Genomic DNA, 27,288 nt, shown 5'->3' with positions numbered 1-27,288 from the left:
TCCTCATTCAGCCTTAATTATGAATGCCTGTTTAATGTCAGATTTGTGATAGGGACTTATAACCCATTTTTTTTCTAATTATTAAGACATTATTTCTATAATGCCTAATTGGTATTCTCTTTGTTTTATAACTGAGAAATATAAAGTAGTGAATTAACATGTCCTTTGCTTATTAAAATTTCATAACAAATAAATACTAAGCCAGAATTTGAGCCCAAATCTGTTGGGCTCAGAATCCAGCATTTGGTGAAAGGGAGTGGCAAGAGGGCAGGCCCGCTGAGAAACCTGAGCTGCTTCCAGGGTCTGTGGCAGGGCACCCTGCTAGTGCCCCTTGCTTTTCGCCAGTGATCAGTGTCCTGATTTCTTCAATAAAGTAAATTTCAAGGGAAAAAATGAGATGAAGGGGAACATATAGATTAAAAGAGAATTTAAAATGTCAGCTAGTGCAGTATATGGAACTTATTCAGATCCTGATCCAAACAAACCATATAAAACACTTGACATTTGAGACAGCTGGAAATCTGTGTGATCATGGTATTATGTTTTGTTTGGTTTTATTTTAAATCATTATCTTTTAGAAGTGCATACTGAAATAATTGCAGATGACATTATTTGGGATTTAGAAGTGTGGGTAGGGGTATAGGTGAAACAAAATTGGCCATCAGTTGATAATTGTTGAAATTGAGTGGTGGATACATAGGGATTTATTATCTTATTCTGTTTTTTGTATGTTTAATCTTTCCCATAATGAAGCATTTATTAATAAAGGAAAAGGGTTTTATTCCTATAGTTGCTGCCTTTTCTCTTGCCCTCTAGCCTGCTGTTCCCTTGCATAAACTTGTCCTATTCCTTTGCTGACACACCTGAGTCTTCGCTTGGGGCACTGCCTATCTTTCAGTCCCTACCCACTCACCCACCCACATCTCAGAAGTAGGTTTCTTTTTAGCACTCCCTAACTGAGTCACCATCCTGGGTGTGCTGGGAAAGCATCTGTGAGAAACTCAATGACTGTATTCTCTGAATAACCAAATGCTTTGTGAAGTGCCCAAATTTTTAATACTGCTTTTCTGATACCCTTTCAGACTTCTATCTGCCCCCTTCTTCCTAACTCTCAGCACCTGGTTTTTGTAGCTTCGGGATTCTGTCTGACTTTGTCCGTTAGGTGTTCCCCTTTCTGCCAGTTTGCCCCACCCTTCCTTATAGCTTGCATCCCCATCATGGCCTAGTTTTGGGAGATTTAGCAGATGGATGTATGTTTTAGCCAAGATGTCAGTGATCTGGTTACCTTTGGGCTGGAATAACTGCTGTTTAGTTAGCAGTTTTCGCTCCTGTGATGTACACCTACTAATTGCTTTAAAGTGCTGAATTTTTCCTTCATGAAGAATATAAACTAGAAATTCTCCACGTGGGCAGCTTCTTATATTAGTACATGGTAGAACTCTCTTGCTCTCTCCTCTTCCCAGAATTAGAGAGTTCATGCAGCACTTAACAGACACAGCTTATTGTATGCTGGGTGGGCTCGGCAATTCCATAGTTATGTTATCCTTACAGAAAATTTGTTGTTATTTCTTAGGCATATTATTAAGTGTTCTAATCTTTCAAATATGCCTGGGAGATCTAGGATTCTTCCACAAAGACACTATTTCTTCAGAGAGAACTATAGTGGTACCAGAGTCCACCTTACTTTTTTTTTAACTTCCTGTTGTGATTCTGTGCTCATGTGTTATATATGCTGTTGTTTACCTCACTTTTAAGGATGTTGGATAAACTAGCATATTTGTGCTGTTTCATTTAAGTAGTGGAAATCATTAGTGACTTGGACCCACAGATTTTTCAAGATGTTTCTGATTTTTCCACCTTTCTGTATGTTCTCTTTTTGTCTTAAGTACTTGGATTACTCTAGGGATGTGTAGCATAAGATAGTGGAGGGTGTTCCCTGTAGAATAGGTACAAATGCCACGGGCTTTGTCTTGGGTAGGGCAAGTAGTGTTTCGGTCCTGAGTAAGTGAATGAGAAATAAGGTTAGGTGGAGTTACTTTATAGCTCAGCCTGAGTCTTCCAGCCTCGGGGATGTAACTGGCTTTAGAGCCAGTCTGTGTTCTCAGCAGTGTTTTCTCAAAGTCCTTTTCCCTGTCCCACTTACTCATTCCCACCTGCAATGCTTAAGAACTTAGTTTCCAGGATGTCAGGCAACTCCCACTCCTCTATTTCCTGTTTGTGGTCTTCACTGAGAGAAGCCTGCAACAGGAATTCCTGGGGAAGTGATGGCCATGGCTGGGAGATTCCGGGGGCCATTAGCTCATTATAGAAGTCGGGGAATGGCGTGCTATAGAAGGACCTCCCTTCCGTTCTGTGGGCTCTCAGCAACTGTGTTACTAATCATAACCAAGCAAGAACTGACACTCAGGGCTACTAACCTTGTGCCCTGACTCTGTTTTTAGAGATTAAAATTTATTTTCCCTTTTTGTGTCTCAACTTCTATTCTTTGAATTTTAGAGTGCAGCTTAGGTATCAAGAATCTTGACGAAATTGATCTGGACTCTATAGAATTGATTATTTTGACATGCAAAAATAATGAAGAATGAAAAATAGGGTCCCTGTGTTGGACAGCAGGGGGTGCCCTTTCCCTTCGCTTTAGTGTCTGGCACTCCCTGCTGCATTCAGCCATTTTAGACAGATTGTTTTTGCTCCCAGCTAACTCCATTTTGTGTTTGTGACGCAGGAAAAAAAAAGACTTGGGCAAAGGAGGAGTCTGATTGGGGGAGGGAGTGAGACAGGCTGAGGCAGCCACAGACTCCTTTACTCAGCAGTTGCTCACCAGGGACATCCCTTGCTGCAGGCTGCCTGCATCCTGAGCAATCGATGCTGCAAGTCCCTGCCAGCTGAGCAAAGAGCAAAATGGTGTTTGGCTGCAGGATGCCTACCAACAGTGACAGGGTCCTGGTTTTTGAGACAGCAGGCAGGGCATCACCTCTGTCTCATCTAGACTCTAAGCCTGAGTTTAGGTGTGTTTGCTACAGAGATGGTTAGGGTGGTATTCTTAATTATAGGATCAGCTAAGAAAAGATACCCCAAAAAAGAAGAAAAGGTACCCTTTTCACTCAGTTGTCTGGGAAGGATCAAATGCCCTAGTGACTCCAAGGAAACAGGCCTGACTTTTTAAAAATACTTTTATTTTTGAAAATGTAAAAAAAAGGCACATACACATATGTAATGTGTAAAAAGAGAATACTATGAATACCCATGTGTCCATCATCCAGTTTAAGAACTTACCAACTAATAGCCAGTCTTGTTTCATGTACCTGCATCAACCTCTTCCTTGCTACCAATTTTAAATAGATCCTTGTTCATATTATTTCATCCTTAAGTAGTTTAGAATGTATGTCAAAAAATTAGAACTTTTTTAAATTAAAAAAGATAATTATACTACCATTACCATATCTAAAAAAACACAGATATATGAAGCAAAACTGACAAAAATGAAGACAGATATAGACAGTGATGTTTGGAGGTCTCAGTACCCCTGTATTATTTACTTTTCCAGGGCTGCCATAACAGAGGACCACAGTCTAGGTGGCTTAACAATAGAAATTTATTTTCTCACAATTCTGGAGGCTAGAAGCATGAGATAAGGTATCAGCAGGGTTGGTTTCTTCTGAGGACTCTTTCTGGCTTGTAGATGGCTTTCTTTTCCTCCCTGTGTCTTCACAGGAGCTTCCCTGTGTGTCCTAATTTCCTCTTTTTATAAGGTCACTGGTCACCTCATTTTAATTTAATTACCCCCTTAAAGACCCTGTATCTAAATACAATAACATTCTATGATACTGGGGGTTAGGACTTCAATGTATGAATTTGGAGGGGACACAATTCAGGCCGTAACAACCCCACTTTGAATATTGGAAAGAACAACTAGGCAGAAGATCGACAAGGAAATTGAAGACTTGAAGAACATTATAACCTACTAGACCTAACAGGCATCTACAGAACACTGCATCCAACAACAGCATAATAGCACAATATACTTTACTGTAAACCGTACGTGGAATATTCTCTAGGTTAGACAATAAAACAAACCTCAATAAATTTAAAAGGATACAACTAATATAAAATATGGTCTCTCACCATATGGAGAGAAATTATAAAAATCAATAACAAAGAAAAAATGGGAAACTCATAGATGTGTGGAATTAAACAATGCACTTCTGGTTATTTAACTAGTGGGTGAAGAAGAAATCAAAAAGAAAATCAGAAAATACTTTCAAATTCGTGAAAACGAAAACACAATAAAAAAACCTTATGAGATAGGGATAAAGCAGTACTTAGATGGTATTACAATTTATAGCTGCAAATGCCTATATTAAGAAGAATGGTCTCAAATCAATAACCTAACCTTCAACTTTAAGGCACTGAAAAGAGAAGAGCAAACTAAATCTAAAGCAAGCAGAAGGAAGGAAATAAAGATTAGGGTGGAAATTAATGAAATAGAGAATAGGAAAAAAATAGAGAAAATCAATGACACCAAAAGCTCGTTCTTTCACAGATAAATAAAATTCACAAAACCTTAGCTAGACTGACCACGAAAAGAAAGGGAAAAAAAGACTTAAATTATTAGAATCAGAAATGAAAGAGTAGACACTATCAACCTTCCAGAAATAAAAAGGGTTACAAAGGAATACTATGAACAATTATATGCCAACAAATTAGATAACTTAGGTGAAATGGCAAATTCTCAGAAACATACAAACTACCAAGACTGACTCAAGAAGAAATAGACAATCTGAATAAACATAGCATGTAAGGAGATTGAATCATTAATCAACAACTACCCCAAAAGAAAAGCCCAGGCCCAGATATCTTCACTGCTGAATTCTATCTAACATTTAATGAAGAATTAATACTAATTCTTTGGAGACTCTTCCAAGAAATAGAAAAGGAGAGAACATTTCCCATCTCATTTTATGAGGCCAGTATTACCCTGATACCAAAATCAGACAATGACATCATAAGCGAAAAAACAATAGAGCAATATCTTTTATGAGTATGGATGCAAAAATCTTTAATGCAAAGCTATCAAACCAAATTCAGCAACATATAAAAAAGAATTATTCACAACCACGTGGGATTTATCTCAGGGATGCAAAGAAAGTTTAACATCTGACAATCTATTAATGCAATTCATCATTATCAATATAATAAACAAATTGTGATCATCTCAATAGATGCATGAGAAGTATTAGACAAAATTCAACTACCCTTTCATGATAAAACAGTCAACACACTAGGAATAGTAGAAAATTTCTTCAGCCTTATAAAGGGCATCTAAGAAAAACCCACAGTTTACATCATACTTAATGGTGAGAGACAGTGTTCTCTGTAAGGTCAGGAACAGGACACGGATGTCTGTTCTTGTCACTTCTGTTCAACATTGTACCAGAGGTTTTAGCTAGTACAATTAGTCAAGAAAAAGAATTAAAAGGCATCAAAATTGTTAATGAAGAAGTAGAACTATCTCTATTCACAGATGATATGATCTTATAAATAGAAAATCCTGAAGAATCCGGTAAAAAACTATTAAAGATAGTTAAGTTCAGCAAGGTTGCAAGATACAAGATCAATATAAAAAGATCAATTATGTTCCTATACATTTGCAATAAATGATCCAAAATGAAATTAAGAAAATTCCATTCACAAAAACATTAAATGAATAAACTACTTAGGAATAAATTTAATAAAAGAAGTACAAATACAACTTATACTCTGGAAACTACAAAGCACTTTTGAAAAAAATTAATGATCTAAATAAATGGGAAAAGCATCCTATGTTCATGGATCAGAAAATTTAATATTATTAAGATGGAGCACTCCCCAAACTAGTCCCCAGATTCAGTATGATCCCTATCAGAATCTTAGCTGACTTCTTTGTAGAAATTGGCATGCTGATTCTAAAATACATATGAAATTACAAGGAATCTGGAATAGCCAAAAGAATCTTAAAACAAAGTAGTGAGACTCATATTCCCCATGTCAAAAGTTATTACTAAGCAATTGTAATCAAGACAATGTGGTACTGGCATAGTATAGACACATAGGTCAATGGAATAGAACTGAGAGTCCAGAAATAAACTGCCTATGGTTAACTGATTTTCAACAAGGATGCCAAGAACATTCTATGGAGAAAGAATAGTCCTCTCAACAGACGTGTTCCACAGTGATGGACAACTGGATAACCACATGTAGGAGAATGAAGTTGGACCTACACCTCACACCATATACAAAAATTAAATTTAAGATAGATCAGAGACTTAAATGTAAGAGCTAAAACTATAAGACTCCAAGAAGAAAACATAGGGTTAAATTTTCATGACCTTGGATTTGGCAAAAAAAATTTTAGATATACCATGAAAAGCACAAAGCAACAAAAGAAATTGTGAAAATTAAAAACTTTTGTTCTGCAAAGGACACCATCAAGAAAGTGAAAAAACAATCCACAGAATTGGAGAAAATGTTTGCAAATCATGTATCTGTGTTTAAATTTGTGAGGGATGTTGGTCTTGAGCTCGCTTTTATCTTTCTTTTTTTTCCCCTTTTCCTTTTTTTCCTTCCATGCTCCCTTCCTTCCTTCTGTATTTGGTTTGGTATCAGGGTAATACTAGCTCATAAGATGAAGTGGGAAGTATTCCCTCCTCTTTTTAGTGGAAGACATTGTGTGAAATTGGTGTTAATCCTTCTGGGCCAGGAGATTTTCTTTTCAGGAGCTTTTAAACTATAAATTCAGTTTTAAAAATAGTTTTGAGGGTATTCAAGTTGTCTATTTCATACTGGATGAGTTTTGGTAGTTTGTGGTATTTGAGGAATTGGTCCATTTTTCGTTAATTGTTTGATTTATGAGTGCGAAATTGTTTGTAATATTCCCTTAGTCTTTTAATGGCTGCACGACCTGAAGTGATATTCCCTGTTTCATTCCTGTTATAGGTATGTATGTCTTCTCTCTTTTTATCTTTCTTTGCCAGTCTTTCTAGAGATTTATCTATTTTACTTACGTTGTTAGAAAAACCAACTTTGTGTCATTGATTTTTCTCTGTTGTTTTCCTGTTTTCATTTTTACTGATTTGTGCTCTTATCTTTATTTCTTCTGCTCGTTTTGGGTGTATTTGCTCTTTGTTTTGAGACAGTTTCTCTCTGTTGCCCAGGCTGTAGTGTATGGCATCATTACAGCTCACTAAAACCTCAAACTCCTGGGCTCAAGTGATCCTCCCACCTCAGCCTCTCAAAGTGCTAGGATTATAGGCATGAGCTACCTAGCGCCTGGCCTTTTTCTAGTTTCTTGAGATAGGAAATTAGATTACTGATTTGAGCACACCTGTAATCCCACCACTTTGGGAGGCCGAGGCAGGATGATCACTTGAGGCCAGGAGTTCCAGACCAGCCTAAGACCCGGTTTTTACAAAAAAAATTTAGCCAGGCAGCCAGGTGTGGTGGTACAGGCCTGGCCTGACTACTGTGGGGGTGGGAGGGAGGGGGCTGAGGCAGGAGGATCTCTTGAGCCCAGGAGTTCCAGGTTGCAGTGAGCTATGAATCCCATGTATCTATCTTTAGTGTCTCATATATTTTGATATGTTGTACTTTCATCATCATTCAGGTTTTAAATTTCTCACGAGATTTTCTCTTTGACCCACAAATTATTCAGAAGTGGTTCTTCAGTTTCTAAGTGGACATTTTCCTGTTACCTTTCTGTTGTTGATTTATAGTTTGACTTAATTATGATTAGAGAACATGCTCTATTATTTCAGTCTTGTAAATTTGTTGAGATTTATATTATGGCTTAGGATATGATCTTTCTTCATGAGTATTCAACGGACACTTGAAAAAAATGTTTATTCTGCAGTTGTCGGATAAAGTGTTCTATTAATACATACATCAATTAGACTGTATAGATTGAATGTTTATGAACTTCTGTATCCTTGCTGATTTTCTGTTCTACTCATTGCTGAGAGTAGTGGAGTACTAATGTCTCTGAGTATAATTGTGATTTGGCTGTGTCTCTTTCTTATTTCATCTCTCACTTTGTTTTTTATATTTTGAGGCTCAAGTATTGATTCATAAACATTTAGAATTGTCATGTCTTCCTGGTGGATTGATCCTTTAATTATTATGTAATGTCCCTTTTTGTCTCTAGTTACTTTCTTTGCTCTGAAATCTACTCATCTGATGTTGATAATTAGCCATTTTACTTTTTAAAAAAATTAATGTTTGCACGGTATATCTTTTTTCAGCCTTTTATTTTCAGCCTACCTCTGTCTTTGAAGTAAATTTCTTATAGACAGCATATTGTTGGATCTTTTATTCTTTTTTGTTAATCAACTCTGCCAGTCTCTGTTAATTGGTATATTTAGTCGATTGTTATTAAAGGTAATTATTGATATGTTAGGGCTTAAGTCTGCCACGTTACTATTTATTTGGTGTTTGTTTCCATTTTGATTTACAGTGTTTGAGTATATTACTTTGTATGGTTTTCTTAGATGTTGCTGTTGGTATTATTTAATACAATATACGTATATAACTTCAGTCTGATGGTATCAGATATTTACCAATTTGCATGAAATGTAGAAATTTTATTTCCATTTAGATCCCTTTGCCGTCTTCACTTTTTAAATATAATTGTCTTATGTATTTCATCCACATACAGCTTTTGGTGGAACTGAAGGTCCATATGTTTGTCTTTTATCTGTCAACCTTACTGAATTATTAGTTTTAATAGTTCTTCCTTAGATTGTCTAGAATTGCTACATATATCTGTCTTCCACAAAAGTGACATTTTCATCTCTCCTTTTTTACATCTGGACCTTTATTTATTTATGTACATATTTATGAATGAGACAGGATCTCACTCTGTTGCCTGGGCTAGAGTGCAGTGGCATATCGTCACAGCTCACTGCAACCTCAAACTCTTAGGCTCAAGTGATCCTCCTGCCTCAGGCTCCCAAGTCACTGGGAGCCTGTAGGTGCACGCCACCAATGCCTGGCTAATTTTTCTATTTTTTGTAGAGATGGGGTCTCGTTTTGTTGCCCAGGCTGGTCTTGAACTCTGGGCTCAAGCAATACTCTGGCCTCAGCCTCCCAAAGTGCTACGATTATAGGCATGAGCCACCATACCCGGCCCATAACTTTTATTTTTATCTCATTGCAAGCAAAAAAAAAATTGAATCTAGTTTTCTGTTTTTCAATGTCAGTAATAAATATATATCTTTTCACTTTGTGTAAAATGAGATATTTACTTTTACTTTTCTCCTTCTCTGTTTCTAGTTTTTGTGATATAATCTGGATGTTTTAAGTGTCCATTTTTATCTGACCATCATGTTCATTTTTTACATGATGTATCTTTACCTACTTCTCTGATTTCATCTCTTGCTCTCCCCCTCACTCGATCGACTCTAGCTTTAGTGACCTTTTTGCTTTTCCTTCAATACACCAGGCGTGCTCTCTCAGGCCTTTGCATTTGTTATTCCCTCTGCCTGAAATGCTTTTGCCTCCTCCCCCCAGATATTCATGTGGTTTGCTCTGTCATTTTCTAAAAGGTCTTCATTCAAATGACACCTTCCAAATAAGACCTTCCCCGAGCAACCCCCTAAAGTTATAATCCATCATCCCCATCAAATCCCCTGTTCTCTTCCCTATTTGATTTTCTTTTCATAGCTCTTACAATTATGTAACATACTATTTTATCTGTCAACTGGTTTAGTCTATTTTTCTTTATTAGAATATAAGTTCCATGGAGGCAGGACTCTTTCTCTATTTTGCTCACTTGTTTTATTTCCATTGCCCAGAACAGAGCCTGGCACATATCTCAATAAGTATTCATTTAAATAATTAATTATTATGTATTTAGCATTTTCCTTCCCCAAGTTGGGACTGTTGGACCAAAGTGATTGAATGTTTTTATGGTTTATAATGTTTTATATGGTTTATAGTTCTTTTTATCTTTTGTCATATAACTTTTTTGTTTTATTTATTTCTTATTTATATGTACCTGTTAATACTTTTCATATGGTATAAAACTCAAATGGTATAAAAGGGTTTGTGATCAAAAGTATTCCTCCCACTCCCATGCTCAAGCACCCCATTCCTCTGCTCAGAAACTGGGTCTGTCAGTTTCTTGACTCTTCTTTCAGACGTGCCCATATGGCTTTCTGAGAAGTTGATACCAAGTTATGAGACAGGGCAAATTGTTTTACAATTATATCTTCCAGAACAGTTCCTATTCCCTTTTCTATGTACTGCTCAACCCTCCTCAATAGCTGGCACCAACCATTTTTACTGAATGTGACTATCATGCTAGCTGCCCAGCGAGTGATATAATGAAATACTATTTGTCCATGCCCTTGAAGTTCAAAATCTAGGTGGGATGAGAAAATACTCACACTTATACAGTAAGAGAGGCTTTAAAAATATCAACATGAGGCTTGGCATGGTGGCACATGCCCACAATCCCAGCACTTTGGGAGGCTGAGGCAGGAGGATTGCTTGAGCCCAGGAGTTCGAGACCAGCCTGAGCAAGAACAAGACCCCATCTCTACTAAAAAATAGCAAAATTAGCTGGGCATCATGGCGTGCGCCTATAGTCCCAGCTACTTGGGAGGCTGAGGCAAGAGGATCGTTTGAGCCCAGGAGTTTGAGGTTGCAGTGAACTACGAGGACTCCACTCTACTCTATCCAGGGTGACAGAATGAGACTGTGTCTCAAAAAAAAAAAAAATGTGTGTGTGTATATATATATATATATATATATATAAATATAAATATGCCATGGGATTTGCAAAGATGAATAACAAAGCCCTTGTCTTACAGAGGAAAGACTTTACGTATTTATAACAAACTCAGTGAGAGGAAGTACTATAAAGAGATCATTTTCATTGGAAGTTCAGAGAGAGATCATAGGCCGTTGGAGAAACAAAACTTTTATAGGGAAAGTCATGTTCAAGATGGAGCTTGAAGGATAAGTAGAATTTTTAACAGGCATAAAAGAATAACATGGTGGAAGACTCTGGTACAGGGGTTGACAAACTACTGTTTGCAAGCTGGTCACTTATTTTTGTGAATAAGGTTTTGCTGGGATACAGTCAGGCCCATTCATTTATTGTCTGTGGCTGCTTTCATGCTACATGACAGAATTGAGAAACTGAGACAGACCATATGGCCTGCAAAGCCTAAATATTTGCTATCTGGTTTTTTACAGAAAGTTTCCTGATCTATGCAAGTAGATAGGAAAGCATTATTGATAACTATCAAAGAAATGAAAATGAGATATTTATTATAGTTGGATGGGGTTGGTAATAGAAAGGTGGATGATTAAAAAGCAGGTTATCCTTGAAGGAATGCTATAGGGAGACCATTGTAATAGAGAGGAGGTGAGGGGACATTCCAGGCTGGACAGTAATAGTTCAATAAGGCACAGAGGTGGCTTACTCTTAATCATGCTTTTCTAATCTTTCCCTTTCTAGCCAAGAAAGATCAGGAAGGTGGAGAAGAAAAGAAATCTGTGCAAAAGAAGAAAGTAAAAGAGTTAAAAGTGTTGGATTCAAAGACAGCTCAGAATCTCTGTAAGTAACTATGATCCCAGCTATTTGAAATGTGAAGGGGTTCTTTTAAGAACTTAATTCTTTTGAATCTAGGGTCTGTTAATATGAAACTTCCATTTGTTGAATTGCTGCTATATGCCAGGCTTTGCATAGTCTATTTCCAGTATCTCATTTAATCCCTTCAATAGCCCTACAAGATTGTTAAGTATCCAGTTTTATGTCAAGGAAACAGGCTAAGACTTTTAGGAATTTGCCTAGTCATATAGCTAGTAAGAGACAGGTCTGAGATTTGGGCCTCAGACTTTCTTATTTCAAAGTCCTTACTATTTCTATTGCATCCATAGAAAATCTACCGCAGGCTGGGTGCAGTGGCTCACGCCTGTAATCCTAGCACTCTGGATTACCAAAAAGAAAAAGAAAAAAACCCAGCCGGGCATTGTGGCATGTGCCTGTCGTCGCAGCTACCCAGGAGGCTGAGGCAGAAGGATCACTTAGAGCCCAGGAATTGGAGGTTGTAGTGAGCTACGATGATGCCACTGCACTCTACCCAGGGCACCAGAGTGAGACTCTCTATCAGTGAAAACAAACAAGGAAACTGAGCATCCCTTCTCACAACCCCTACCCCTTCATATTAAAAAATAAAAATTAAAAAAAAAAAAAAAAGGATAAAATCTACCACAAATGTTCTTTTTTGTTTTTGAGACAGAGTCTCACTCTGTTGTCCCAGGCTAGAGTGCCGTGTAACCTCAAACTCCTGGGCTGAAGCAATCCTCTTGCCTCAGCCTCCCAAATAGCTGGGACTACATTCATGCAACACCACACCCAGCTAATTTTTACTATTTTTTAGTAGAGACAGGGTTTCACTCTTGCTCAGGCTGGTCTCAAACTCCTGAGCTCAAGTGATCCTCCTCCCTTGGCCTCCAAGAATGCTAGGATTATAGGCATAAGCCACTGCGCCCAGCCTCTACCACAGATGTTTTAGCCACTGTCCATTTTCTTCTTTCTCACTTTCTGATAAGTAATGCAGGCACTGGCTTGGCTTTAGTTAAATCTAAAATTACTTTCTGATTTAAGTAAATTAGGTAAATCTTGTACTTCTCAGAGTAGGATCAGTAACTCCAGAGAGTTCTGTTCTGAACTTACTACCTATACTCATAATTCTGATTGATGGCAAAATTTCAAATCAGAAATTCCTCTGCAAAGTTGATGCAGGTAGTACTTATTTGATGATCAGGATGAATGTTAATTTTTTTTGTTTGTTTATTTCAACTGTTGACTTACCTACTTTATGCTGAGTAATACAGATTTAAATATTTCTTCAACAAATATTGGAGGGTCTGCTATGTGATGGGCTCTATTAGGCACATACTAGGCATGTATTCCAGAGATGAAAGGGTATATAATCCATAAAACCTACTCACAATCTTTTCTTTTTCCTATTTTATTTATATATTTTTTTAGAGACAAGGTCTCGCTCTGTTGCCTAGGCTGGAGTGCAGTGGCGCAAGTCATAGCTCACTGCAACCTCGAACTCCTGGGCTCAAATGATCATCCTGCCTCTGCCTCCCAGGTAGCTAGGACTGCAGGCACACAGTACCACACCCAGCTAATTTTTCTTATTTTTTGTAGATATAGATCTCACCAGGCTGATCTTGAACTCCTGGCCTCAAGCTATCCCCCCAAAGTGCTGGGACTGCAGGCATGAGCCACCACGCCCAGCCACACAACCTTGTGATGCAGTTATTGTCCCCATTGTCCAAATGACAAAACTAAAGTTCAAATGTTGTGACTTGCCCAGGGTAACACAACTAATAAGTACACATACCTATAAGTAAAGTCAGAGAGATACAACAAGAGCAGTAAGCCTTTACATTTACATTAGTCTTTTTTTCTTTTTGTTAATATGGAATACTTCACAAATTTGCACGTCATCCTTGTGCAGGGGCTATACTAATCTCTGTATTGGTCTAATTTCAGTATATGCGCTGCCGAAGGAAGCACATTGTTATTCTTGACTAGAAAATCTTAAATTATTTTCAACAAATAGTACTAAATAGTATCTGCGGTGAAATCCTTTTATGAGACTAAGTAGTGTGAGTCAGTTCCTCTTTCCAAGAGTTATCTCTAGGAACATAAAACATGAGTAATTGCTGTTTTAGAAAATGATATAAGAAAGAGCATGGTGCAGTACATTATTTCTAGTGGAGTGATATTGATATGGAAAACAGAATTCAAGAACAGAATTGAGAATAGTTTGGGGTAGGATGGTCTCGGTCTGGGAGATGGAATTTGGTGATTAAACAGTGATGAAATACTTCTTATGTGCTAAGGATACAAAGCTGCATGAGACATAGTCCCTGTCCTTATGAGCCATGTGTCTGGTAGAGACAGAAAGGCAAGTAATAATATAGCACAGATCAATAAGTGCTGTGATAGAGTATGCTGGAATGGGGCATCTAAATCGAGTGGGAGAAGTACTGGAGGGGGCAAATCCCAAAGGGCATTCTACAGGAGGGACTGCTGAAACTCAGTTGGAGGAACTATAAGGAGGAATTAAGTGATGGTCAAGGACCGGCTTGTTCCAGGAGAGGGATCAGCACATGTGAAGGTACAGAGGCATGAGATAACATCGTGCAGTGCCAGAACAATGAACTGAGTACAGCTGAGTGAAGCTGTGGAAGTTACTGTGAAGAGATTTTAATCAGGAAAGTGAGTGAAATGACCCTAGGTAATTTTTAAGAAGGCTGCTTTGGCAGTGATTTTGAAGCTGGATCGCCAAGGTTGGGGAGACTGTAGGCAGAGAGATGTGAGTTACTTTATTGCTTTAAACTAGGTGGGAAGTGGTCAGGGCCTGCAACTAAGGTAATGAGAATGAAAAGGAAGGCAGAAGATATTAAGAAGGTAGAATTAATGGAATGGAATGATTGACTGAGGGGATGATAAAGGAGATGTTTCTTGGGTTTATGTTACTCCACGGAAAGCGGTACCATTTACTGAAATAGGAAAATTCAGCAAGAACAGGTTCTCTCTCTTTTCGGGGAGGTAGATGTCTCTGTTTTAGTGGATGTGAGTGAGAGGTGGCAGTGGTATCTTATCTAGAGTATATATACTCTGAATGGTTGCCATCTTTTCATTGGCTTTGTGGGGACAGAATAAATGAGAGTTGTGGAAGTGAGAGAGAATAGAAGACAATTATGTTTTTAGAATGCTGTAAAGTGAAGGAAAGAGAAACAGTAATTGGAACATTGGGTCAGGAGGGTTTTTTTAAAGATAGGAAAAACTTGATTACTATGCTGAAGGAAAAGGTCCTTCAGCCGCCTCTTCTGTTGAAACATGAGGAAAGGATGAGTACATGGGGATATATACATGTACATGAGTATGTATATGAGTACTTGCTGATAAGCTTACAAAAGTGTTGGGCACGGGTTTCTTCTAGGTGCTTCCAAAATCTTTATCCAAGCCTTTTCTTATCTGACTCTAGCTGAGAGCCTCCAGTGCTCGATTTTTAAGTAGCATAAAAGAAAGCTGAGCAAGTGATTTGACCACTGGCTTCAATTTTCCTCAGTGAAGGGGGGAGCAAAGTCTTCTTAGAACAGAATGGGGATATTTTGGAGGAGCTGTGAAGAGGGGTGGGAGAGAGCAGAATGAGGACACACAAAAGGGGATTGCTAAGCAATGCTGAGGCCCCAGCTATTGCTGGTGCTCTACAAATTCACAGACACAGATCTGCATGAGCCCAGGTATACGAGTAGAGAAATGAGATGGCTGGATTAGCCAGGGACTGGAAGGAGCAGGAAGCAAGAGAGTAGCTAGCTAGCTGTAGCAGTAGCAGTAGGAGTAATAGTAGAGAGCAAATGATAGGGTCAAGGTGAAAAAGAGAAGGCAGAGTGGAACTGACACATTCAGAGAAAACAGAATGGTCAGGAGACTGGAGAGAGGTCGTGATAAGGTCGAAGAGTCAAGTTGAAGGTTGGAAAGTGAGAGAGCTGAAAGGATAGGATGTGTGTTTGTTAGGGAGCAGGATATGGCAGTTTAAAGTCAAAGCAGCTTTGAGGATCGAGTCCTAGGAGTGGAGAACTAAAATAGAGTGGGGTAAAAGTCTATGATGTATATAGACAGAGGACATCAAAGACTTCCTGTGTGAGCAAAGGCAAAGAATCCCAGTGTTTGTGGAATGTGGTACATGGAACAGTGTGACTGGTGTGTGATATAGGGATTAATGAAAGAGAAAGCTGGGAGGTGGGAACCTCAGGAACTTGGATTTTAACCATATAGGCAGAGAAGTTTCTAAGAGTGATTTAACCGTCTTAGGAAGATTGTCCAGCATTCGTTTTTAGGGTGGGTTGGAAGCGGGAAGAGACTGGGAACATGTCTCTATGTCTCATTTTCTGGCAGCAATCTTTTTGGGTTCCTTCCGCATGCCCTATCAAGAGATTAAGAATGTCATCCTGGAGGTGAATGAGGCTGTCCTGACCGAGTCTATGATACAGGTAAGGAGTAAGGTCATTCATTCTGCTGGAGCTGGCTGGAGCCTCATCTCCTCTCTGCCTAGATGAAGAGGATCCTCCTCTAGCATTATTGACTTATGAATGCTAGCTTGGCAGAAGCTGCCATTTCTCTGGTGGTCAGGTTATTTCTGGTATAATTTTCAAAACTCCTGCCATCTCACTAGCTGCCTCTCCTCCCCCCGACACACCCTGTTTCCTTCTTAGTGGTCCTTGGGCAGAGGGTGGGACTGACGAGAGAGTAAAAGTTGTTTAGGCTCGAGCTGTCAGCTCATCCCACTCAAACTGAGACATCTCTTCTCTTTCAGAACCTCATTAAGCAGATGCCTGAGCCAGAGCAGTTAAAAATGCTTTCTGAACTGAAGGACGAGTATGATGATCTGGCTGAGTCAGAGCAGTTTGGCGTGGTGGTGAGTGAGGCCTGTGCCCATAGGCTCTTCTCTGCCTTCTTTGTGCCTCTTCCCTCTAGAGAGCAGCCTGGGCACTTGCTCCTCGCCTCTTACCTATTTTGAACCTATCTTTCTCTCTCTCCTCCCTACTCAGAAGCTCTGATGCTCCCATAGGAGGTTCAAGCCCGTATCTTTTTCTTTCTTCTCTCTCTCTGTTGGCTCTAATGGAATTGCTTGTGTTCTCCACTAGATGGGAACTGTGCCCCGTCTGCGGCCCCGCCTCAATGCCATCCTCTTCAAGCTACAATTCAGTGAGCAAGTGGAGAATATCAAGCCAGAGATTGTGTCTGTCACTGCCGCATGTGAGGAGCTGCACAAGAGTGAGAGCTTTGCCAGCCTCCTAGAGATTACCTTGCTTGTAGGAAACTACATGAACGCTGGCTCCAGGAATGCGGGTGCTTTTGGCTTCAATATCAGCTTCCTCTGCAAGGTGAGCCAAGGGGTTAGAGCAGGACAACACAGGCAAGGCAGTGGCCTCTCTGAGCCCAGCGTTGGCCTGAGGCCATCTTGGGCATGTCAGGACTAATAATTTCTCCTCTTACCCTAAGCTTCGAGACACTAAGTCCACAGATCAGAAGATGACCTTGTTGCACTTCTTGGCTGAGTTGTGTGAGAACAACTATCCTGATGTCCTCAAGTTTCCAGATGAGCTTTCCCATGTGGAGAAAGCCAGCCGAGGTGGGCCAGGTTGGGGTGAAGCTAGAAGTGGTTCTGAGCCCCAAAAGTCTCTGCATGGGGAGGGAAATAAGTAAGACAGTCTAGATTTTAGGTCATTTTCTGTTCAGACTAGGTGGGAATGGGGGAGGGCTTAGGCATGGTGTCTAAGCCACAAGGGAGGAGTATACAGCTGAAGAGAGGTCTTCATGTTTAGGAAGGGGAAGCATTTTTTCCCTTCTTAGGGAAACACCAAACACCAAAAAATAATGGGAAGAAAGGCAGGTGTTTTTAGTCTAGGTCAACAGTTTTTCTCATTCAGAAGGCATAGATTGGATTAACAAAAATGAGGCTTCACTGTCATGGAACTAGACAAAGAAAAAGCATTCAGTAGAAATAGGAACAGACTTCTGCCCTGCCTCTGTCTTTCTTCTCCCAGACCCTGTTCTCTAAAATAAATGAGACTGAGATCTCAGGGGATTTCATAGATTCATGTTCAATTAAATGAAGCCTCTCTTCTGTACTGTACACCTTATGGAGACTGGAGGTGCAGTTATCAAATGATTAATATTCTCACTGGAAAGATGAAAACTTAAATGTGTGAAATGACTAAAGTTATTACATAAAAGAACTAAAATAATGAAGTACCAGAATGTGTGTGTGGACTGGAGCTGTGCTTTGAAGAGTGAAGCTGATGGATCTTGAGGCTGGAATTATTAGTAAGCTCTTACCGTCTATTTTTGTGTTTCCTTTAGTTTCTGCTGAAAACTTGCAAAAGAATCTAGATCAGATGAAGAAACAAATTTCTGATGTGGAACGTGATGTTCAGAATTTCCCAGCTGCCACAGATGAAAAAGACAAATTTGTTGAAAAAATGACTATATCCTCTCTTGAAAGGAGGGAGTTTCTCCCTAGGAAGGGAAAGAAAACTGGTGGAGAGGTAGACGACAGGATAGATACGGCAGTATACACTTTTTCCCTCTTAAAAAGAATTTTTTTCATTAGATACATACTCCTTGAAAACACTCTAGTTGTGGCAGTGGAAACAAACCACGCACATAAACTAAAAGTCCCCTATTCCCCTACCCTGTGCCCCATCTGTACCACACACGCCCACACTCACGCACTTGACATGCTCCTCTCTCTCCCTTTCCCAAAGGTACCCACTGCCGCTGGGCTGCTTTCTGATTTGCACCTCTTGAACCTATTTTAAACAAAAACTGCATTGTATTGCTGTTTGCACATAGTATGTCTTAGCCATGTTTGCATATTAATGTATGCAGAACAGCCTCTTTAAATTGCCACCTTCTATTTTATAGGTGTACCAGAGCGTTTGGTTTACTGTTCCCCTATTTAGGATATTTAGATTGCTTTTGGTTTTTGCAGTTATAAGCAGTACTGTGTGGAACATCCCTGTGCATGCCAGTACGCATCTCTGAGTAATTTTCTGGGCTAGAGAAGTGAGTCTGCTTCTTGTCTTGGTCCTTTACTCCTTGGCTGCACAGCTTTGTGAAGGACGCACAGGAGCAGTATAACAAGCTGCGCATGATGCATTCTAACATGGAGACCCTTTATAAGAACCTGGGTGATTACTTCCTCTTTGACCCCAAGAAGTTGTCTGTTGAAGAATTCTTCATGGATCTGCACAACTTTAGGAATATGTTTTTGGTGAGTAAGGGATACCTGCTGACTGAACCCTGTGGACACTTGTCACTTTCCACAGGCTCCGTGTTGGCTGGTGGTCAGTGTACACATGTCCACCTGTTCTTCTCTCCCTCCCCAACCCATAGCAAGCAGTCAAGGAGAACCAGAAGCGGCGGGAGACAGAAGAAAAGATGCGTCGAGCAAAACTAGCCAAGGAGAAGGCCGAGAAGGAACGGCTAGAGAAACAGCAGAAGAGAGAGCAACTCATAGACATGAATGCAGGTAAGGAGCGAAGAGGCCTGAGGAACTGAGACCGGAGCTTTTGGAAGGCTTCTTTGTCTAGATTGTAGAGGCCAGAGAGAATAGCTCATGTCTGAGCTCAGCTTCTGGCACATGATTTTGGCAGCTCTCTACCTCCAAGGTCCTGATGCTGGACTTTAACCCCAATTCAGTTCCATGCACATTCTAATTTTCCACGCTAAAATCTTTATTCGCTCGCTTTTGCTGGTTCTTGCATTATCTCCATCCACAGTGATTTTAGTATCGCTGTAACACATACTCTTTCCTTCTGCCCATCCAGAAGTTCCTCTGGCCTGTTCTCATTCCCTCCACCAAATCTTTTGCGTTTTTCCCCCAAAATGTTTTCCTGGCCCTCCTCCCATCTTTTGATGGTGGCTTGTCTTCTCTTTCTGCTTATTTCACTAAGTACTGTGTCCCTAGTACCTTAGCACAGTTGTGTGTACTATCAGATTGCAAATGGATTGAACTTCTGGAACGGGGTGGAGAGCTGGCCACCCTCTTCTTTTTTCTACCAGAAGCCTGTCTTTGTTGAAACATATGGTCTCAATTACTGGCCCTCTGTTTCCTGTCTCTGCTTCTTTCCTGCTGCTGAATCCCTGCCCTTCCACCCCCACTGCTCTCTCTGCGGGCAGCGGAAATACAGCATACATGGCTTCCACGGCACCCAGCTGATGCCACCCTTCTCTGAACCTGAGGGGCCACAAGCCTTCTTCAAGCAAAGGGGTTTTTAAGGCTGCTGGATCTGTTAAGAATCAGCATTTTGCAGAGCACAAGCAGCAAGGGCTGCTGAAACACCAACACATCTTGTTCCCAGGGACTTTTCTTTATTCTTGTCTGGCAAACAGATCCGTTGCCTTTACCTCGGTTGTAAGCCACAACTCTGTTCCAGTCATGCTATTAAAGCCCACACCTAGTGTCCATCACCTTCCCCTGGGCCTCAGTGTTTGTCTTCAGGTACTGGCTAGGATGCAGTGGGGGAAGGTGGAGTCCTGCCGCATTGCGGGATGAGGACTGCACCCCGTCGACAGGTGGCGTAGTGGACCTTGCCCTGTCCCCAGTACCCTGGTCAAGGAAATGAGGTGGGAATGTAGGTCAGATGCACTGGTAATGTTCAACCAGTAGGTGGCGCTGGGAGCAGTGAGCCCCTACCTTGGCTCTGGCAGCCAACCCGCTCCGTGGGATTTCACAGTTTCGGATTTCACTACCCTGAGCTGTTGCCATGGAAACTGAGCCAGGCTGGAACTAGGATTCTACATTAACTCTTTGTATTCCAGCCAGGCTGCTTCTCTTAGATGCAGATCCGGCTTCAGGGAGACAGCCACTAGACGCAGTACCTAAGGGATGAAATGCACTCTTGATCAGTGGTCTCTTTCCTCAGCCCTGGCCTGAAACCTGAACCAGGGTATCCATGAGAGGTGTATGTAAATCAGCGTGAAACACTTTGGGATAAAGAGGGAGTGATATAGTTGCTTATTAATTTCACAATTGCAGTCTCTCCTTGTCCTGATCTTGGGGTTGGGCAATTCTGCAATTCCATGTGCTAGTCCTCCTGACTGGGGCACAGAGGATGGCACTGTGGGAAAATATCCCAAGGTTTGCTCTTGATAGTGGAAGTGAAATCTTTTATTTTGACCATTTCTAAACAGATACAAGTAAACATGAACCTGTGAGATTTAAGATTGAGCATCCTTTGTCTGTTCTTAGCTGCCAGCCACTGTGGGAGGGGTAGCCAAGCAATAGCCATGCACTTTGTGTGGAGCCTGACACTTGCCACGCTGCTCTGGCTGAAGAGTTTACGTCTCCATCTTTGTTCTTCATGACAGAGGGCGATGAGACAGGTGTGATGGACAGTCTCCTGGAAGCCCTGCAGTCGGGGGCGGCATTCCGGCGGAAGAGAGGGCCCCGGCAGGGTAAGTAAGCGAATGGAGCTCAGCCTGGTGTCGAAGGGCGCGGGGCCTCTCAGCTCCTGGTCCTGCTGGTCTTGGGCTGGAGAGCAGATAAGGATGCTCTAAAGGTTTAGAAACTTCTCCACAATAGGCCCTACATCTAGAGTGGATTATCTGGTCCTCTTCCTCTCATGTTAGAAAGTACTAACTTGGAAAGCTGGGGTTTGAGGGACTGACAACAAATCAGTTATATTTGATTATTCTTGCATTTCTTTCCTCTCTTGAAGGAGAAATTTGGACAAAGGGGCCACAGAGATTTGACTGGGCGTGTTTGTGAACAAAATTAATCTAAACACAAAACTATACATTAGGTATAGATTGAAATACAAAGAAAAAGTAAGAGTCCTTACTTTCAGTTTCACAAGCAGAAGACATATATAGATCAAACTAATAAGAGAAAGTATAAAATTCTATAGAGAGAGGGTCAGGCATCTGGTCCCCCAGATGTAAGGATGGAGGAGCGTCTCAACTGAAAGATTGTGCCATGTCTGAAACTACCTTTTCCTTAGGGGCACTGAGCCGCCACTGCCCCTTGCCTTTTCCCATTCGCTCCCCTTGCAGCCTCCTTTCCCAACCTTCAGAAGATTTAAGAGGATTACATTGAGCCAGAGCCTCTAAAAAGAATTATGGAGATAGGAGGACAGATGATCCAGGCATTAGTATAGAGAAGGATTAATGGTTAAGTTTCCCTTGAGGGCAGCACGCAGTGGCCAAGAGACTAGTCCAAAAGAGGGTAGTAGCTGAGGCTACCTCTCCTGTGGAGTTGACCCACACCGTTGTGTTTAGTGAAGAAGGCCCTATGTAGCTAGGAGTGATGGTTTCCTTCCTAGGTTGAAGGGTGAGAATTACAGAAAAGGCCTCATTAAAGGTTTCTGCATCAGAGGGATTAAAGCTATATTCTCTATTTCCTGGCTGCCACACTCTGTAGGCCCATTTGGTATCAGCTTTACTTTTTTTTTTTTTTTTTTTTGGGACAGAGTCTTGGTCTGTCGCCCAGGCTAGAATGCAGTGGCATCATGATAGCTCACTGCAACCTCAAACTCCTGGACTCAAGCGATCCTTCTGCCACAGCCTCCCCAGTAGCTGGTACTATAGGCACACACCACTGTGCCTGGCTAATTTTTCTATTTTTAGTAGAGATGGGGTCTTGCTCTTGCTCAGGCTGGTCTCAAATTCTTGGCCTCAAGAGATCCTCCCACTTCAGCCTCCCAGAGTGCTAGGATTACAGGTGCAAGCCACTTACGCCCGGCCTGAGCTTTTGAGGTTATTGTAATGCGAAGGAATTGTATGGCTTCTTTTGGCCAGTGCTTAGTTATTAATACAGTAGTATCTGTAGAGCCTGTAGTACCTGTCGCAGCCTCAAAAGGGGACCTTAGGAGCCAAGGGTATAGAGCATGCTAGCCCTCAGAAACTCAGTGTCCTGACCCAAATGTTGTAGATCACTACAAGTTTTACCTGTCAGGCTGGCTGCCTAGTTTTACCCATACTCTGAATAGTCAGAGGGATATTCTCTTCTGAAGGCTCTTCTGTATGACTTTAGAACCTTCTCTAAACCATCAAATCCCTAGTCACAACTCTAATCCGTTCTCTGGCATCCCCTGAGTATAGGCTCTCTAAAGGGGAGGAGAAGTAGGCATGAAGGGTATGGAACTCTCTGGGATAGAGCATTTAGTATTAATATTATAGGTAGGTGTTTGGGTACAGAGTACAGCTAGTATTGCTGTATTACTATTGTATTTAGTCATTAGGTTTTTGTGACATTGTTTCCTACCCACCATATAAGCTGACGTGGCCTCACATGAAGTATTTCTAGCCTAAGGAAAGTACATTGCATCTCTGTTTTCCTTGACCTCTTCAGCTAAGTGTGAACCTACATCAGACTTGGTGGGGAATTCCCTATTAAGCCTCTTCCTGTGGAACTATACTAGAATTCCAGATGCTTCCTATACATAGGCAGCCAGACATCAATGGCTTCCCTGCGCTGGGGAGACCCCATTCTTCACTTCTTTCCAAGTAGGAAACCAGGACTCATAGGCAGAAGAAACAGGGATTTTGTTGGAAACTAACTGTTCAGCAGAGGACCTGACGTAGGCAAAATCCTGTCTCCCAGTGCAAGAGGGAATAGGAGGAGACTTACTCTAGGAAATGATGAAGTGAAAAGTAGGTGAAATGAAAATACGTATTTTTAAAGTGGCTCCAGTCTATAACCTTACAGACTGAGTTTACTAAACACACCTGAATATATCTGGGAGACTCAGAGAAGCCATTTCCGGTTATTCTGGTAAGTTCTTTAGACCTGGGTGCATTCACAGCATGGAAAGTGATGTGATGTGGCCTCACATGAAACGTAAGCAGAGGATAGGCATCGGAGTGAAGTGCAAAGAGCGTAGGACTAGGTAGGATCGAAAGACCCAGAGTCAAATCTAGCTCTGATGTCATCTGTGCTACCTTAGGCAAGTCACTTAATGTTTTTAGGACTCAGTTTCCTCATGTATAAAATGAGAGTTGGACTAGAATGATCTCCAGGGTCCCATCCAAGTCTAATATTTTTTTGGACAGTGACAATAGGATTAAGAAGAGAAGAGAAGAGAGAGGCTAGGCCTAGATAGCCCCATTCTCAAAATACAAAGGCTCCAGCAGCTATAGATTTCCCTCTCTGGCTACTAGACTTAGCTGTTCCACCCCTTACTAAGCTGTCTCTGACTATTCCTCCTGGCCAATTGCTTTGAGCCAAAAAAATAGAAGCATTATCAAGCATATCTGCCTCACAGCCCTCCTTCTTCCCAGAGAGAGGCAGCTGTCCCTATTCAAAGACACTAGCCTTTTCCCTAGAATTTAAAGGAATGTTAAAATCTTCCGGTCTCTGGGGACCTGAGGGAGTGACCCAGTATACAAAGACTCATTGAGGAGTTGGAAGAGGAGAGTTACTATCAGTGTTGGTTCATTGGAAGCAACATGTAAACTGCTGCGATCTGCAGGGTGTGGGAGAACAATGGTTTGAGTGTCAAGGGGAAGAATCCATGTGATTGTATTACAGCTGCTATTTCAGGCCCATAATTGAGTCAGCTTGTGGTTTTAATGACTCAACTTTATCTCCATGTCTGAATTGTGGCCTCTTATATACAGGCCGTTTGCTCACTGGGATAAAAGTCAAGAAAAGAAAGAAATTCACCTCTCTTCCTTTCCTTCCCTCTACCACTTCCCAGCTTCCCTATTAGTTCCACCTACACTAATAGAACCTTAAAGTTGGAAAGACTCTAAAGACCTCTAGTGATTAGTATCTAACCTGCTCATAGGTAAAAGGATTTAAGACCAGATAAGGTCTTGCCCAAGTCTGCATAGGTGGTTAATGATAGAGCCAGAACCGTAGCCCACTTTTGTGAATCCAAGTCCAGGGCTGTTTCTACTAAGCCTAAATGACTGAACAGGAGACGACAGTGACCTCTCAGTATGGGCCAGAATTTTTATTTTTATTCCCCCCCCCCCCCCCCCCCCCAGACTGGGCGTTGCTCTGTTGCCCAGGCTAGAATGCAGTAGCAACCTTTGTAGTTCACTACAACCTCAGATTCCTGGCCTCAAGCGATCCTCCTGAGTAGCTAGGACTACAGTGGCTAGAACAACACCCAGCTGCTCTTCTGTTTTTATTTTTTGTAGAGACAGGGTCTCACTGTGTGACCCAGGCTTGTCTCAACTCCTGGCTTCAAGCAGTCCTCCCATCTTGCCTCCCAAAGTGCTAGTATTACAGGTGTGAGCCACCGTGCCCAGCCTAGAAATATTCATTCATACCTTCTAGCAATGAGAGTCTTAGACATGTGAAATCTCTTCAGAGAGTTTTTCTGATGACTGCCTATCTGGAGAAGGTTGATAAGAATGTTTCCTATACCACTACTTATCCTCCCCCTACTTTTGTGAAAATAGGACAGGAAGTATAATTAGATGAGTTTTAGACAATAATTTATTTAGGATGGTAATGATCGCCCCATCCGTCCTAGTTTCCTCTTCCCTAAGGAAGCTTATTAACAGGAGCGCTACCTCTTTGGTAATAATTCCTAGCCTGTGTTTTAATAAAGGTAATTTTCCAAATCATTAACCTTTTTAAAATCCAGCTATACTAGTGTTATATGGTTGATTTTGCTGGGTTTTTTATCCTAGCCCACCCCTAACTTCTAGGAATCTGGCCTCAGAAAACTTTGACTAGTGTCTCAAGACAGTTTCCTTTTCCCCCATACCCTGTGGGACTGTTCTCTTAGAGTTAAGGATCCCCCCCTCCCCCCGCCCCGATCCCATCTATTCAAAGTATTTATCTGGTTCTGTGACTACTCTTCAATAGTCTTAAGCACTCAAGTTGGAGAAAGAAGGGAAGAGGTTAGTTTTTCTTGATTGTTCATACTGGTGGCACAGGAGACACAGTGACAGCCAGGATGCCTGGATTCCGTTGATTCTCTTGCCAGTTCCAACAAGAGCTTTCACATCCCTGACCTTAGGCTACATTATGTCCATTCCCTAGTATACATACTTTCAAGGCTTAAAAGGGAAATTTTGGTTTTCTCTCTACCTACCATCTGCTCCTGCTTCTTATGAAGTTTATAATGCATCAGAAGCTCCTTTTATTCTAGAAAAATCTACAAACACTGCTTGATTATGTACAACTGGTAGCTTCTTAGTTTAGAGAAAGAAACTAAAGAAAGAAGCAGCTTAAGACTTGCCACACTTGAATGCTGATTTCTCCTGTGTTGCCCAGACAAGTGTCCCTGAAGGCCCAGAGTTCTTTCTCCCAGGGTCTGGAATCAGAAGTAATTTCAGTGTATTATACACCACTAGGGTCACACACACAAGTAGTTGCAGAATGTTCTTAACTGCTGAAGATTGAATTCAAAGGAGCAACAAAGTGCTATCAAACCACTACCTTTCTGGATACGAGAAGTGGAGTCTAGAGAAGGGAGTACTTCAGAAAAGAGGACACTCGGCAGGTCTGAGGAAGATGGTGGTGGTAAGAGACTAAGAGGGAAGGTAGGAGAAGCATATAATGTAGACTGTTACAGTCTACTCAGGTGGGTTCCTGTCCTCGCCTGTCAGTCACTGCCATGTTAATATGATGAGTGGTTTGGTGAAACCCCCACAGGTTAGGGAGCACACCTCTGATCGCTAACTAGATAAGCCCTTGTGGCTGTCGGGATCTTCACTGTTCTTTCTCTTGGTAGATAATCCCATGTGCCCCTGGGAGGAGGAGGTGGAGGAGGAGGAAGAGACTTATAAATTGGTAACCTGTGGGCATGCTGTGTGTCCCCTGCCTGACCTGTGGGCAGCCTCTGCTGGGGTGAAAACAGTGGCTCTGGGTCATGGCTCTGCAGCAACACTGACAGCCTCAGTGAAGACTTGGGCTTTCTGATCTCATTTGGCTTCTGCCTACCTAAAGCTTTTGCTGCTCCAAAGGAAGCCCTGGCCCCTCTGGGCTCTTCTTCCTTCCTACTCATATCCCGCAGCTGCTCAATCCTGTAGTCTTCATTTAGGAGTGCTAGGCTCTTTCATCTGGTCCTGCTTCTTTAAGGCTGGAGTGCAATGGCACGACCATACTCACTGTAACCTCGATCATACTCGCTGTAACCTCGAACTCCTGGGCTGAAGTGATCCTCCCACCTGAGACTGTAAGCACACACCATAGCACCACTGGGCTCAGCTACTTTTTTTATACTTTTTTTTTTTTTTTTTTTTTCCCCAAGACAAAGTCTCATTCTGTTTCTCCGGGCTAGAGTGCAGTGCCGTCATCATAGCTCACTGCAACCTCCAACTCCTGGGCTCAAGTGATCCTCCTGCCTCAGCCTCCCCAGTAGGTGGGACTACAGGCATGCACCACTATGCAGGGTTAATTTTTCTATTTTTTTATAGAGATGGGTCTCACTCTTGCTCAGGCTGGTCTCGAACTCCTGACCTCAAGCTATCCTCCCACCTTGGCCTCCCAGAATGCTAGGATTACGGGCATGAGCCACCACACCCAGCCACTTAGCTAATTTTTAAAAATTTTTTGTAGAGATGGAGTTTCATTGTGTTGCCAGGCTGGTTTTGAAATTCTGGCCTCAAGTGATCCTTCTCCTGCCTCGGCCTCCCAAAGTGCTGGGATTACAGGCGTGAGCCACCACACTTGACCTTTTTTAAAAAATTGAGATATAATTCACATACCTAAAATTCACCACTTTATTGTACAATTCAAAGGTTTT

At 41.4% G+C, this 27,288-nt stretch overlaps 1 protein-coding gene and 1 non-coding gene across 3 annotated transcripts in view; one reads left to right on the top strand and one right to left on the bottom strand.

The window, feature by feature from the left end:
* DIAPH1 (diaphanous related formin 1) overlaps nucleotides 1–27,288 on the top strand; it is an 80,418-nt gene that overhangs the window by 50,101 nt on the left and 3,029 nt on the right. Inside the window, exons 19-28 of one of the 2 annotated variants that reach the window (XM_069483804.1) lie at nucleotides 11,498–11,596; nucleotides 15,971–16,065; nucleotides 16,389–16,490; nucleotides 16,720–16,959; nucleotides 17,078–17,207; nucleotides 17,939–18,063; nucleotides 18,687–18,851; nucleotides 18,974–19,109; nucleotides 20,951–21,037; nucleotides 26,275–26,333. In XM_069483804.1, coding sequence (XP_069339905.1) covers nucleotides 11,498–11,596; nucleotides 15,971–16,065; nucleotides 16,389–16,490; nucleotides 16,720–16,959; nucleotides 17,078–17,207; nucleotides 17,939–18,063; nucleotides 18,687–18,851; nucleotides 18,974–19,109; nucleotides 20,951–21,037; nucleotides 26,275–26,333 — 1,238 coding nt within the window. The remainder of the gene's footprint in view (nucleotides 1–11,497; nucleotides 11,597–15,970; nucleotides 16,066–16,388; nucleotides 16,491–16,719; nucleotides 16,960–17,077; nucleotides 17,208–17,938; nucleotides 18,064–18,686; nucleotides 18,852–18,973; nucleotides 19,110–20,950; nucleotides 21,038–26,274; nucleotides 26,334–27,288) is intronic. The other variant, XM_069483803.1, reaches the window with a different exon arrangement.
* Nucleotides 13,473–13,576, bottom strand: LOC138393351 (U6 spliceosomal RNA). Its single transcript, XR_011235170.1, has one exon. It is a non-coding gene; the product is annotated as a U6 spliceosomal RNA (small nuclear RNA).

The sequence above is a fragment of the Eulemur rufifrons genome, chromosome 10 (genome assembly GCF_041146395.1).
Source record: "Eulemur rufifrons isolate Redbay chromosome 10, OSU_ERuf_1, whole genome shotgun sequence".
Lineage (NCBI taxonomy): Eukaryota > Metazoa > Chordata > Mammalia > Primates > Lemuridae > Eulemur > Eulemur rufifrons.
The sequence above is the reverse complement of the archived record's forward strand: the minus strand, read 5'-3'. Positions and strand labels throughout refer to the sequence as shown.